The sequence below is a fragment of the Camarhynchus parvulus genome, chromosome 19 (genome assembly GCF_901933205.1).
Source record: "Camarhynchus parvulus chromosome 19, STF_HiC, whole genome shotgun sequence".
Classification (NCBI taxonomy): domain Eukaryota; kingdom Metazoa; phylum Chordata; class Aves; order Passeriformes; family Thraupidae; genus Camarhynchus; species Camarhynchus parvulus.
The window spans coordinates 4,778,917-4,792,245 of record NC_044589.1 but is presented as its reverse complement, the minus strand read 5'-3'; the positions used below and the strand labels follow the sequence as shown (position 1 = coordinate 4,792,245).

Below are 13,329 nucleotides of genomic sequence, written 5' to 3'. Positions count from 1 at the left end.
AGAAGCACAGAAGCAAAGCCTGTGGCTTTAGTTTGGGATCTGTCAGTTTTTATGCAGTAGGAGATTTCAGCATTAATTCAAGTCTGATGTTTAGTGCCCCACAACCTCCTGAGCAGGGGTCTGCAGGGCTGGGATGCTCTGGGCTGTATGAACCTGGTATTGCCTCATGGGCTGCAGTCGGACTGAAGGATGCACACCTCTGCTGCTGAATTTAAAGATGGAACAGGATGCAAGGAAGCTGGACTGGAAGCCAGATGCCAGCACATCCTGCACTGACACTTGAATTCTCTGAACTGAGGGGAATCAGCACTTGAACACATCTCTGAGCACGAGACTGGCCCATGTGCTGCTCCTCTTGGATCCACTTGGATCATTCAGCACAGCTGGGATGCTGCACTCAGCACCCCAAAGACAGCTCCTTTGTGAGGGTTCCCAGTGCTGTGTCTGTCTGGCATTACCAAAGCCCTGGTGATTTACTCTCAGTGCCACAAACACAAATGTTCACACAACTGTGCTAAATATGAACTTTGCAGTCCCAGCTCTTCCACTGATCCTCATAGTTCTCCACTTCGGTTCCCACTCTTGTTAACCACCTTAACATGTCTTTTACTATCCTGCACATAATCTGGAACTAATTTATCAAGTAAAAATAAATTATTTAAAAGAGAAGTTATTTTTCTGTTCTGATTTTTAATAAATGGATGCCTTAAGGAGACACCCATCCCTTTTCCCTTTACACGTCTTCTGTCGTATTGTTTTGCATCACGAAGTTTTTCCATTTGTCTTCAATTACTACAAGTTACCAAAACACCATTAAGAACTGGAAGAATCATATGAGACAAAGGCAAAAGCATGAGAACAACTCATTAAAGCATCCCTCTTTTTAAGCCATGCTGTATTCTTGAATAACTACCTTGGAATCAAATGGTGGCTATAGCAGGAATATTAATGCATCAGTCTTGCTTTGAAGCCTTTAAATACAGTTGGCTTAATTTCCCTTTCTCAATACCAAGAGATATCTATATTAATAAGTACATTTATAAAAATAACATTGTAATTTACAAATTAATAAAAATTTATTCACTGTGCCTGTTAGTTTATTTTGCCACTGACAAAAGAAAAAGTAAAAAATTCTTATTTTTAGTTTTGTTGCAATTAAAACAGTTTGGAAGCAAAATTATAAAGAATTTATTTCTGTGCAGTTGCTTAAGGCATATGGCGTGGATTTTAGCTGGGCTATAAATTCTTTAACAGAATTAAGGACTTCACAGTGGATCCAACACCAATCTGTTTAACAAAGCTGCTTGGGTTGGGACAGAGGTACCAGGAAAGAGCCTGGGAAGGGCATGCCTGCCTCACCAACTTTGTTGGTTTAACCTCAAGTTAAGCAGAGAGCTTTAGGAAAGACTCAAACACCTCAACTTTTCAATTCTGCTCCCTCCACTGTGAAACAGCTGCAACCTTGAACCCTTAAAACCTCCTTTTCCTTTCATGCCCAGATAAATCCTGATTTTCCCAGACAAACAACGCTGCCATCCCCTGAGCAATGTTCTCACAGGACAGCTTCTTGCTGCTTTTCCAATCTTTGATCTTCCTTCCCAGTAAAACAGCCCAGCCCAACATGTGCCTGCAGATATTGACAGCAGAGCCACAGCTCTGATTAAATTCTGTTTGCCACCCTGCCTTTAGATCAGCAGCTGTGCTGTCCCTGCTGGACCTCTCCTGGAGCCTTGGATAACCCACCTGCCTCCCTCCTCACCTCCCTCTGCATTTCAGAGCAGGTTTCCCAGCTCCTGCTCTCACCCAGCTCCCACCCCATCCGTGGGGCAGGCAGGGAGCAGCCCTGCTCCCTCCTCCTGCTGCTGGAGTGTGATTCAGCTCAGTGGCTCGGTGAACAACTAAGGAAGGAGAGGAAGAATTTATTTTCCATTGTGCTGGTAAACTGAACTGACTCATGCTGTGCATTTGCTGGGCTCAGCACGAGGGAGGAGGTGGAACCCAGAGCTGGGGCAAGGACACCCCATGGCATGGGTCCCTCATCTCTGCACAGATCAGCAGGAACAGCACGAAACCAGTGACAAGAATGGATGGCACAAGGGGGCTCAGAGTGCCAAATGTTACCAAAATCTTTTTTATCAATCAATCTTTACAGTATGAAAGTGGATTAACTTTGTTCATGTCTATATTAGTTCATTTTATACACTCTGATGTAATGACACGTTACAATTTTCCTGGAGGCTTTGGTGTTTTTCGTGCTCAAGTAAAACAAATCAAAGGACAGCCTGGTCCTGGAAATAAGGACTTTGCTCATGGAAGGATAAAGGATATTCCTGAACACCAAGCTAATGCCAACATCTCAGACTCTCTGACACTTTATTCAAACCCTCACAGTGTTTGGTGTCACAAACCAGTAACTCCAGCAACCAGGGATGCCTGGATCCTGTATTTGTGGAAATAAGGTTGATTTGCAATATTTTACTCCAATTAGTAAGTGTGCGTGCTAGTGATTAGTTAAATTGTGTTGTATCTGAATTTTAAGGGGTGTAAAAACCTTGTGTGAAACCAGATATGGGGTGCCCCAATTTGGCTGCACAATGAATAATTATTTATCTATGTAATTATTGAATGAGTAATTATTTACCTTTGTAATTCTACATTTTGCATCCCAGCCTCTCTCCTCAAGTCAGCACAGGCCAGTTGTGAATTTTCTTAATGCCAAAAGGGTAAAACAAAGAGGTGACCTCTGAACAGGGGACACAACCTTCCCCCAAAACTGAAGGAAGATCTTTCTAGTGAATAAATCAGCGAATCATTTGTTCTGTCACCAAAGAGGGAGATGTCAGAGCTTGCCACTTCTGATCCTCGAGGTTCTGGGAGAGCACAAGGATGGAGAACAACTCTGGCCAGGCCAGCCCAGCCATGTTTGGGAAATGGGGCAGGGAGGAAGGGGAGAAATCCAGGACAGAGCAGCCTGGGCCACCCCACATCACCCCCAGCTTCCCAGCAGCAGGAGCCAAATGTGAGTGGTGCCCTCACCTGCCCATGCACCTCTCCTCCAGGCGCTGACCTGGAACCCACAATCACTCCTCTCCCCCATGGATGATCCAAACTTCTGTTTAGGTATTTTTAAAAAAATTAGGTCAGAGGAATCTGTTCAAGAAGGAGCTCATTAACTACCTTTGTGCCATAAATACCAAGATGCACCCTTTTCCTTGTGTTTTGAACTGAAATCACCCTCTTGCTTCTCTTTTCTGACACAGCAAGACCAGACACCAGCTTGTATAGAGCCTCATAGTAATAAAAATAAAATAGTGATAAAAATCTGTAATAAACAGAGGTAATTCTGTAATAAATACAGAGATAATTCTGTATTTGGAGAAACAGGGACTCAGCAGAATACCTCGCCCAGCCCAGCCCTCCCATCCCCATTCCTTCCAGCACACTTCAAGCTCTCTTTTTTTTCTCCTGAGGATGAGAAGACACTCCTGACCCTGTGAGCTGCACCAGTGCTGCCTGTCGGAATCCTGAATAAACTGAATTTCCCACCACTGTTCCCGTTGCCCCCGAGCGCGTGGCAGCGGCACAGACAGCCCACCAGCTGCCAACAGGAATTTCAGCACTTTGTCAATTATGTAAAAATAAGAGGATTTGGGCTGATCCTCCCCAAAGTTACCCTGGTAGTCTCTGCTGTCTTGGTACAACTTGCCTGCAAGTTGGAGAGGAACCTGCAAGGGAAGGTGCACGGTGTCTGTCACTGCCTCTGGTGGGATGGGTAAGGTTTGGGACTTTGCCTGTTATCCCCACAGCTCAGAGCTGTCCCAGCAAGGAAAAGGGGATTATTGATATAATATTGATATAAAGGAAAAGGATATTATTGCTATAATAAGAGAGGCTCTGTATCTGAGAGTCTCTGCAGTTCTGTCCCTCCCCTGCAGGTCAGTGTCTCCTCTTGGGGATGCTTTTGGCCCTGCAGCAGCCACGCCATGTGCTCAGCAGGGAGAGCTCATCTGCCTGTGAGATGCTGGAGTATATTTAAATCACCTTCCTCAGGAAAGATGTTGTTTAAACTGCAATCAAGCCAGCCAAAAATAAATAAATAATCATTTACACACTTCTGTAAACAAAGAAATGAAAGCACTGTGGAGCTGCTGTTACCCCAAGAGTGGGTCACGACCTCTTCCTGCTTTGGGGAACGGAACTGAGATGAAAAGTGGACTTTAAAAGAGAATTAACTGCCAAAAACATTCACTTTTGGTAAATAGAAGGTTTTGATGATACTTCCATTGGAAAGCAGGGAGGCTCTGGGCCCAAACACGAGCGCTGGATTTTGATGTATGCTGTTGACTTCCCCAACACAGAGCAATTTGTAATAGCTTTGCCACGCTGTTGTTTTCAAAGCTCCTGCTACATAACAAGCATTTATTTCTGACCACAAAATTACATTTATTCAACAGAAAGCAGCTCAGGGTCTTTAAGAGGTTAACTTCTGGAGTGCTTGGCTGCTCTCCAGCCTCCCTACGAGCATCAGTGCTAACGCAAGGCACACAACAGCACCCAGGCTGGCCGTGATTAATAGAGTGCTGAACACGCTGCTTTCCACATACACACACTTTTCATTCCCTTGCTTCCATAGATCATGGACTTATCCTCAAAATATCTGACTGAAATTGAATTTGGCTTCTCTCTCAACCGTTCATTTCCTATGTTATGCAAGGTTATATCCTTTTCTGCATGAGCAGAACCAAACCAGCTGCAGCTTTTGAGAAGAAAATGTGTTTTCAATTATGAAGTTGGCCTGAATATTGAACCACAGTTCTACTGCTGCTCTAATTGAGCCATCATGGAGTGAATGTACAGGAAAGAAATTGTATTAATTAGGTTTGGATATTTAACATAAGGAAATTAAAGGGGGTAAAATAGAAAAAATATGAGTATCAGCTCAGGAATAATCTCTCAAAATGCAGAAGGAACGTTAAGTCTGAAGTGGTTTAGGCACACACATTATTAGAGTACTCCTTCAAAGACATGATTAGTAGTTCCAGCACATCAAACTGATTTTCAGCTTCTGTTGTCTGCATATGGAAAATTATTAAATTACTGACTGACCAAATTAATAGTTTAAAGAGCAATTCAGCTGAGTGGGGAGCCAGAGTGGTCTCATCAGAATGGCAATACCCTTAAAAGTACTTGCTCTGGGAGAAGAATATGAGAAATGGCTTTCACAGACATCAAGTCCAGCATGTTGTTTTGGAGTCTGTGCCTTAGAGGGTTCTCCAAATGAGGGATTACTGCATTACTGTTGGACAGTGCTCTTATGCCACATGAAAAGAATGCTAATGACCTCAGGAAATCCTTTCCCAGCCTTAAAATATCTGTCTGATGACTTCACAAATACAGATTCCAACATTAGACTTCCATACCACAACTTCAGTTCTGTGAATTAACATAGTCCAATAACATCCTTACTTTTTAATTTTTTTTTTCAGATTTCATGTACAAATATCCATCCACTGATGTACCCATGGTAAAGCACAATAACCTACCCAAAACACAGCTTATTCAGACAGCTGATGGCAGGGATGCCTTGCTAATTATATATAATAATCATGTCATGATTGCATGGTGAAGCTCTTTAACCTTTCCTGATTCTGTCCTGTATTTAGCCCAGCATAGGGAGAGGGAACCATTAATAAGTTGCATCCTCAAGTTAATGGCAAGGAAAAGGAAAAGCAAGACAGAGATTTAAGATCAAAATGACAGGAATTTTACACTTCTGAAATTAATGACTTTTAACTGTCTTGCTCACAATAGCATATTTACACCACCCAGACCTTAAATCTTCCAGGGAAGGCAGAGAAGTTACCCACAGATTTCAAAAGAACAGTACCATCAGCTCTGAAGCAGACACAACATTCTGTTAAATTAGAAAACTGCCTTCAAATTTCCATTAAGATCCTAAATAAGGAAAAAGTACTATAATAAAACTATTCTCCAGTGATGAATTAATAGGGGCTCATGCTGAACTAGGAATGCATTTGAAAATTTGTAGTATGCTAAATTCCATTTCATAGTGCTTTTACTTTAACTCTTATCATAAAAAATCCAGTTACTTAACGCACTCAGATCTATACAAAAAAAGTTATTTCCAAGTACTAATGGAAACTGAATATTTGATAACTGGAACAGTTGTAATCTGAATGGATGAGATAAATAACTAAGGAATACAGAATGTTCTGCTTTGTCCGGTATTTATAAATTCATATGATATAAAGGGAAAATACTGGGGGGAAGTATCAACATTCCATGCTGAAACTGAAGAGAAAAATTGGCTAAAGTGACCTGTGGGTTTGTTAAAAAAAGCCAACTGGCCCCAGGTTTACCAGCAGCTCCCATAAATCGTGTTTGGGAGGGGACATAAATACCTGAGCTTAACTTCCCCTCTCTCCAAGTCACGTCAGGCTCACCCAGGCACAGTTCAAGGACAGTTTAAGTCAACCTGAGCTGACACATTTGTGCTGCTCCTGTCCCTGGCTTTGCTCTCCTGGCCTCTCCCCTGCACTGAGCTGCTGCTCTGAACCCACCTGGTGGGAAACTAAGCCAGCAAAAAGAGGGGGAAAACCCAGCTTTGTGCTGAATGTGGGCTCACAGCAGAAAAAGTGCTGAGGAAGGCAGGGGTGGGGAGCAGGAACACAGCAATATCCATGTAAAGCTGCTTAAACACCTGGGCTTATCTGAGCTGCCTCCATCCTCTGACCTGCTGGCCCTCCCTGGAGCCCAGAGCCCTGTGGACAGTTCAGCCCACGTGGGATTGGCAAAAGCCCATTTCCCTTCTGATGTGGAGTCCAGTTTGTTATTCCATGCCAAAAGCTCCTAATTCTGTCCAACAGCAGAGTTTGGGCAAAGGATGAGGCAGCAGCAGCAGTGGGGGGTGGACACAGGAGTCAGAGGGAGACTCCAACAGGGAAATGGAGAATTTGCATCAGGCAAGAACCTTTATCCTCAGCCCTGAGTGAGCAGCTGGGGGTGCCCCAAAGCTCCACATTCCCACCCACCATGCCTGTGGAGGCGGCTCCTACAGCATTCCCCACTCCTGCTCCAGGACACTCACCCTCCAGCAAAGGGGCCCTAAAATACATTTACTCTCACCACTTCACTTGCCTCTGTTTTATTTATTCACTGCTGTTGATCTTTTTTTTAAAAAAACCCAAAATCATAGAATCACTGAAAGGTTTGGGTTGGAAGGGACCTTAAAGCCCATCCTGTTCCACCTCCCTTGTGCACCTTCCACTAGAGCAGGTTACTCAGAGCCCCATCCAGCCCGGCCTTGAACACTTCCAGGGACAAATGTGGGGCTGAAAACTGATGTCTGTGGAGTAAAATAGGGGAACCTCTTGCCCTATTCCTCCTCCCTGCTCACATCCCATCCCACAGGTACTGTGTGACCAAAAGGTCCCTCTGCCAGCTCCTGCCAGGACATTAAATATCACCTGCCAGGTAATAAATTATTGCCAGGCAGTCCCAGGGGGCTGCTGAGGTCAGTGTCTGTTCCCAGCAGTGCTGCTCCTGAGCCTCTCAAGGGACAGGAATTGAGGCATCTCCTGTGGATTTGAAATGGAGAGAAGCCTATTTGCTCAACAAAGCTTGTTTTTGAGATACCCAGAGCAGTTATCTCCTGGTGTTTTAGAGAGTCAGCCTTAACAACAACCAGAAACCAGATCTATATCCTGAACAATCAAATATAACTCAACAGAACAGGCTCATATCCTTGGTATTTTGATTTGTCTCCAAAACAAGATACAGTAATTACATCTATAATCAAATACCATAATTCACAGTTTAATGTGGTGCATTTATGTAGTCAATCATGATTAGTTCAGGTTTTTTAGGTTTCTGAAACCCAGTCTCAATTAGGGAGACTGGAATCACCAGCTCAGAGATTCAGCAGCACAATCTTTTAATGTATTTGTGCTTCATTTACGTAACAGGGGATTACAACAGCAAATTTTACTCTGGTGAGGTTGAATTGATACCAAAATAAACTTCACTTTTATATCAGAGAAGCAAAACTAAAGGAGAGGAGTGTGTGTGAGCCATGCCAAGGTAACAGGGAGCTGTCTCCACCAGGGAAGATCTAATGGAAGAATCTCCTTCACTGTAGCCAAATTTAAATTTATGCTTTTTACTTGATCCTCAGACATTCCCTTCATTAAAGAACAGTGCTGAAAGCACACATGCACTTTTCAGTCAGTGCATTGCAAGCTTGAAACTGAAGTGAAAAGGTTCTGAAAGCACTGCAATGCACTCAGAGCAATTTTAAAGTGTAAATTTCCATTGGCAAACGGACTCACACAAGTCATTCTTTGTTCTCACAAATGTCTGTTGGATATATCAAGGACAAAGTTATCCTGTTTATTTATTTATTTCTACCAATACTTGGGAAATCAGGTTGTAAAACAAAAAGTACCATGCTGCTTTGAAATGAGGGATTATTACCTGGTTGGGACACAGATTTAGCAGGATGTAGAGGTGATCAGGATTGCAAGCCTCACTAAAACCCCTATCCTGCAAACATGCTCCTGAACTTCCCTGTGCTGATGGGACTGCCACAATCTAAAGTCAGTGAACAGCTCATGGGCTGAGGAAGTGCTGGAACACAATTCTTGAAGGGCAGAGCTGTGTGATGTGGATCAGTGTGAGCTCAAGCTTCCATCCAGCACCCCAGGCAGGCACGGAGTTTTACAAGGACAAATTTAATTCCCACCCTCCCTCCCTGATGCTTCCTGAGCAGCACAACCACAGCTCAAATGGAAAACTCTAATTGGCCCAGCTGCCTTTGCCTGTAGAAACCCCTCAGAATAACAACAGTTGGCTTCTAAACTCCTGAGCACTCTGCTGGTGTGTTCTGTGAGGGGAAACCCAAGTGGGAGCCAGCAGTGGGGCTGAAGCCTCTGCAGCCTCTCCAACAAACCCCTGCCAACCCAAGGTTTTCCCTCATCCCTCTGCAATACAATGTTTTACGGCTGAAAAGCTTTGCAGGGAGAACAATTTGCAGTATTTTGGTGTTTTATGAGGGCACTGCACTGCATTCATTAACAGCTCAAGCTGTAGGGTCAGTGAGGCCCAGTGAGCTGGATGGGCCACCTGGGTCCCTGCCACGGTGACAGAGGGTCAGAGCAAAGAGATGTGACCAGTTTAGATTGTCCAGCACAAACCCTGAATCACAGAATGACCTCGGTTGGAAGGGACCTTAAGGATCTTCTTGTTCCACACCACTGCCATGGGAAGGGACATGTTCCTCTATCCCAGGCTGTCAGTGTTGTCACCTTATTGCAGGGGTTCCACACTGTTGTCTTCTCATCACGAAAGTTCCACACCTTGGTGTTTCTCGTGGGCATCTCCTCAGAGCTCTGACTCTTTGTTCTCCACAAAGCAGCCAACAAACTCCAACTCCCTTCCCAACCAGCCACCCCACTCTTTTATAGCATCTTCTCATTGGTCACAGCTGTGGCCTGGTAAAGTCAGGCCCGCTCCTAATCTTTGATAATTGACCCAGCTGCAACTCCTTAGGGGTAAGATTACTTTCTACATTATCTTTATTTTCTTATATTCTATGCCCCTACAGCTCAGAGCCCCATCCAACCTCGTTTTAAACACTCTCAGGGATGAGGCAGCTACAGCTTGTCTGGACAACGTGTGCCAAGGCCTCCCCACCCTCACGGGAAAGCATTTCTTCCCAATATCCAATCTAAACCTGTTCTTTCTCAGTTTGAAGCCATTTCCCCTTGTCCTGTCCTGCTCTTGTAAAACCTCCCTCTCCATCTTTCAGGCTCCCTTCAGGTGCTGACATTCCCTGCACACACAAAATGCAAAGGGCTGAGCCCTGAGGGCTCTGTGGCCACACCAGGCTCATGTGAAGCAGCACTGAAAACGTGATAAGAAGCAGAAGCAGCTCTTACCTCTCCCTGGAAACTCTTCAGTAATGGAGCTACCTGTTTGCGCAGGTCCTGGAAGACACAAGCAGGATATGCCATCAGAAACACTGGGAAGGACAAGTCATCATCGTGTTTTTCCTGATGTTATTTTCAGTTCTCAAGTGTTACTTCAATTCTGGTTGTGTTTTCTGGGAGATTTGATGAAAACAGAATTATACCTGGAGTTCACTTTGAGCAGGTGTGAATTTCCAGTTTGACATACACCTGCATGTGCTGCAAATGGTAATAATTATCCAAACTGTGAGGGGCTGGCTAAGCACTGAATGCCTTCAGTCCTCTAATTCAGCTGAAACATGAATGAGATTAGTAGTAAATGTCTCTATCTACCTCCACAGCAGTGACACCTCTGAACTAATGCCAAGGAAATTCCCACAAATGGAAGCCAGGCTTAAAGGAAGATGATTCTGGACCATCGTTTCAACTACAAGTGTTGCCATTTTGAAAAATCTCTGGTTTATTTATTATTTTCCCAAGAGTGTTCTGGCTTTAGTCATCAGAGAACTGGAGCTCATGGAAGATGACAAGTATTATTTGTTAGTTTCTGTATAACTCTACATTTCTTCTTCCAAATTACAACACACTCAGTGCTACAAAATTCATTAAAACACTGCCCACAAAATCACTCTAAAGGTTTATAGCATATTTTTACTTAGCAACTGAGATAATTTAGGACAAAAAAGGTACATTTACTGTACATAAAATTTTCTATGGCTTCGCCTCTAAGCTGGTTTGGGTCTAATTCACTTACAAATTCAAGAATTCTTATTATGTGTGTGCCTGAAGAATAAAATCCAGTAACTTTGCAGAGGCCACTATTAGTCATGCATAGCCAAGATGCTGCATTCCTGCTTTTGCCACTGACAAGGCACAAACAGCCACTTCATGGTGCACTTCCAGCTGGAAGAGGATTAAAGCAATAACCTGAAGCTCCATCACCTGGGAGGGCAGCACTGATGCTGCTGCAGGGAAAGGGGGATTTCCCATTGGTGGAGATTTCCAAGGCTCAGCTGAGCAGAACTAGTGCTAAAGGAGTGCTACAGACCCATTTTTAAGGCCAGGTGAGATTTGCTCAGACTCTGGACAACCCCTCCAATTCTCCTTCAATGCTCTGGTAACATTGCCCACGACTAGAACAGTCACCATGAAATTTTCCTCCCTCCACACAGGCCACAGTCCCTGAGCTACCTGAACCTCATGCAGGGGGTCACAAAGACATCTTTGAAGCATTTTCTCTATATACAAAAGGGTCTGTTGAGGCCTGAAGCTTTTCAGAAAAGAAGGTGACCTTAAAAAGTTGGGAAATTCTCTTTTCCAACACATTTACTTACACATGTACAGTCATGCAACATATTGGATGTTAAACCACTCACCAAAACACTCTCAGCCTTGGGTTTAATCTGATTTTCCTGAAGGAAAAGTAGGCTTTTGAGAGAAGTGATTTTTGTCATTTAAATGACAAGTCATGCAGAGAGTTGGAGTATCAGGAGTTCTCCCACTCCCTGAGAAATGGCTTAGGGGGCCCAAGGCAAATGAAGCTATCAAAGACAAATGATCAGTCAAATTTCACTTGCGACATGGTTATTGCACTAAAATACAGCTTAATCCCCATCAAGTCAAGGATAATATTGCAGCTTTCTGAGCTGCCTCTTTGGACTGAACCAAACTGTGCTTCTGTTCTTAGGCCAAGCCAAGTCACCCCAATGTGTCCTGATAAATCCTGCTGCCTGTTTTGGGACACAAAAAGGTTGGACACTGTCCTTGTGGATCCCAAACATCTACAAATTGCACTTCTACCAAAGCAAACCGGCAGGTTGAGCAGCTTTTCCCCACTCCTTGCCTTCTCAGGGAGACCTGAGGGCTGTGCACATTTTAGAACGTGTTTTCTTTGTAACCTGATGATGCTGACATTGAAAAAAGTAACAATAACCACTGATGGCAAAATAAATGCCCACATTCAAGGCCAAAATCTGGCAGAGGCAGTTTTAGTGCCCAGTGAAATTACAAACAGAATTAGATTTACAGCCTGGATACCGGCACCCTTTATAAAATCAGGGAAAATTACATCATCCAAGCAAAACAACTTTTCTTGAAATAAAAATCTCAGCTGGTTGAAAATCACTGGGTTTAGGGCTTTTGTCCCTGATATTGCCTCTGAATTTACTGACTTGTTTGGCACCAGCCAGAAAAGTGATGTCAGAAGTGAAAGCAGAAATACAGGAGATGTAATCCCAGATCCAGAGGCAGGAGAATGTCATCCTTGCTCCTGTGGCCATGGCAAGCCCTAGCCAAGATCCTGCTATTTAACTGCCTCCTCTGGCACATCCTGACTTCTGAAAGACAGGATTTGCAGCACTTTTTATTTCAGGATATAAACTATGTCAGGACTTCACCTTCATATTCATCTTGAATAATGAGGGATGTTGTTGTTGGCTGTTTGTAGCAGCAGAGAGGGAGAGAAGCAGGGTGGAGAGGAATAGAGGGAGCATCTCAAGGCCATGAAAACAGAAACAAAAAGGGAGAAAACTTTTCAAGTGAATTAATTTAGTCAATTCAGGATGCTAAACACTAATCCCAGCAATCAGAACGTTACCAAGCAAAATTCATCATGGGAAAACATGCTTGATTCAGACAGCAGCTTGTGCTGGGAGTAAAACTGCTTTTAAAATATTTCCTGAGAGAGGAGAAGGCAGCTCAGGGTGATCTGGCTCCATTGGCAAGCAATGGCTTATCCCACTGCAATCCATTTGGGGCAATCCCAGGACACATCAGAGCACACACCTGAATGGGGTAAATGCTTTGACAACTTGAAATCCTCACAATAACCTGAAATCTGTTGCAGCTGAACAATTGAGACAGAGCAAACAGGCCAGGAAAGGGAACTGCAGCAATGTGAGCCAGTGTTTTAAACTCAGCTCCATGCAGGTGAGTGGATAAATGGCACACACCACAGCAAAAGGCATAAACACCTTTTTCACACCAGTTTTTCTTTTCTCCCCTCTTTTCCTGCCTTGCCTTTGGAAAGAGTTTATAGGAAAGAGTTTATAGGGTGCTTTTATAATTCCTTCCTCAGCAGAACAACATCAAAACTTGAGACAGCTCACAACCAAAGGGAAATAAAAATAAACAGACAGAAGTCAAGAATACATATGCCTCAAGTCACAGCTCTGCTGGGGAGATTTATTTTTGGCAGTTTGGAAAATTTTCTCATCAGACTTTGTCTCAAAATATTACACTGAACTTCAAACAGAATTTTACCTTCTTTACACTAAATTGAACAGGAAGAAGGACGTTCAGTTCAGACCCAGGGGAATCTGCAGTGTTGGTTAGCAAGGACACT

The 13,329-nt window shown here is 43.6% G+C and overlaps 1 protein-coding gene across 8 annotated transcripts in view; it reads right to left on the bottom strand.

Moving 5' to 3' along the window:
- CUX1 (cut like homeobox 1) overlaps positions 1-13,329 on the bottom strand; it is a 270,012-nt gene that overhangs the window by 155,681 nt on the left and 101,002 nt on the right. For all 8 annotated transcript variants that reach the window (XM_030962491.1, XM_030962485.1, XM_030962487.1 and 5 more), the window contains exon 3: positions 9,957-10,004. In XM_030962491.1, coding sequence (XP_030818351.1) covers positions 9,957-10,004 — 48 coding nt within the window. The remainder of the gene's footprint in view (positions 1-9,956; positions 10,005-13,329) is intronic.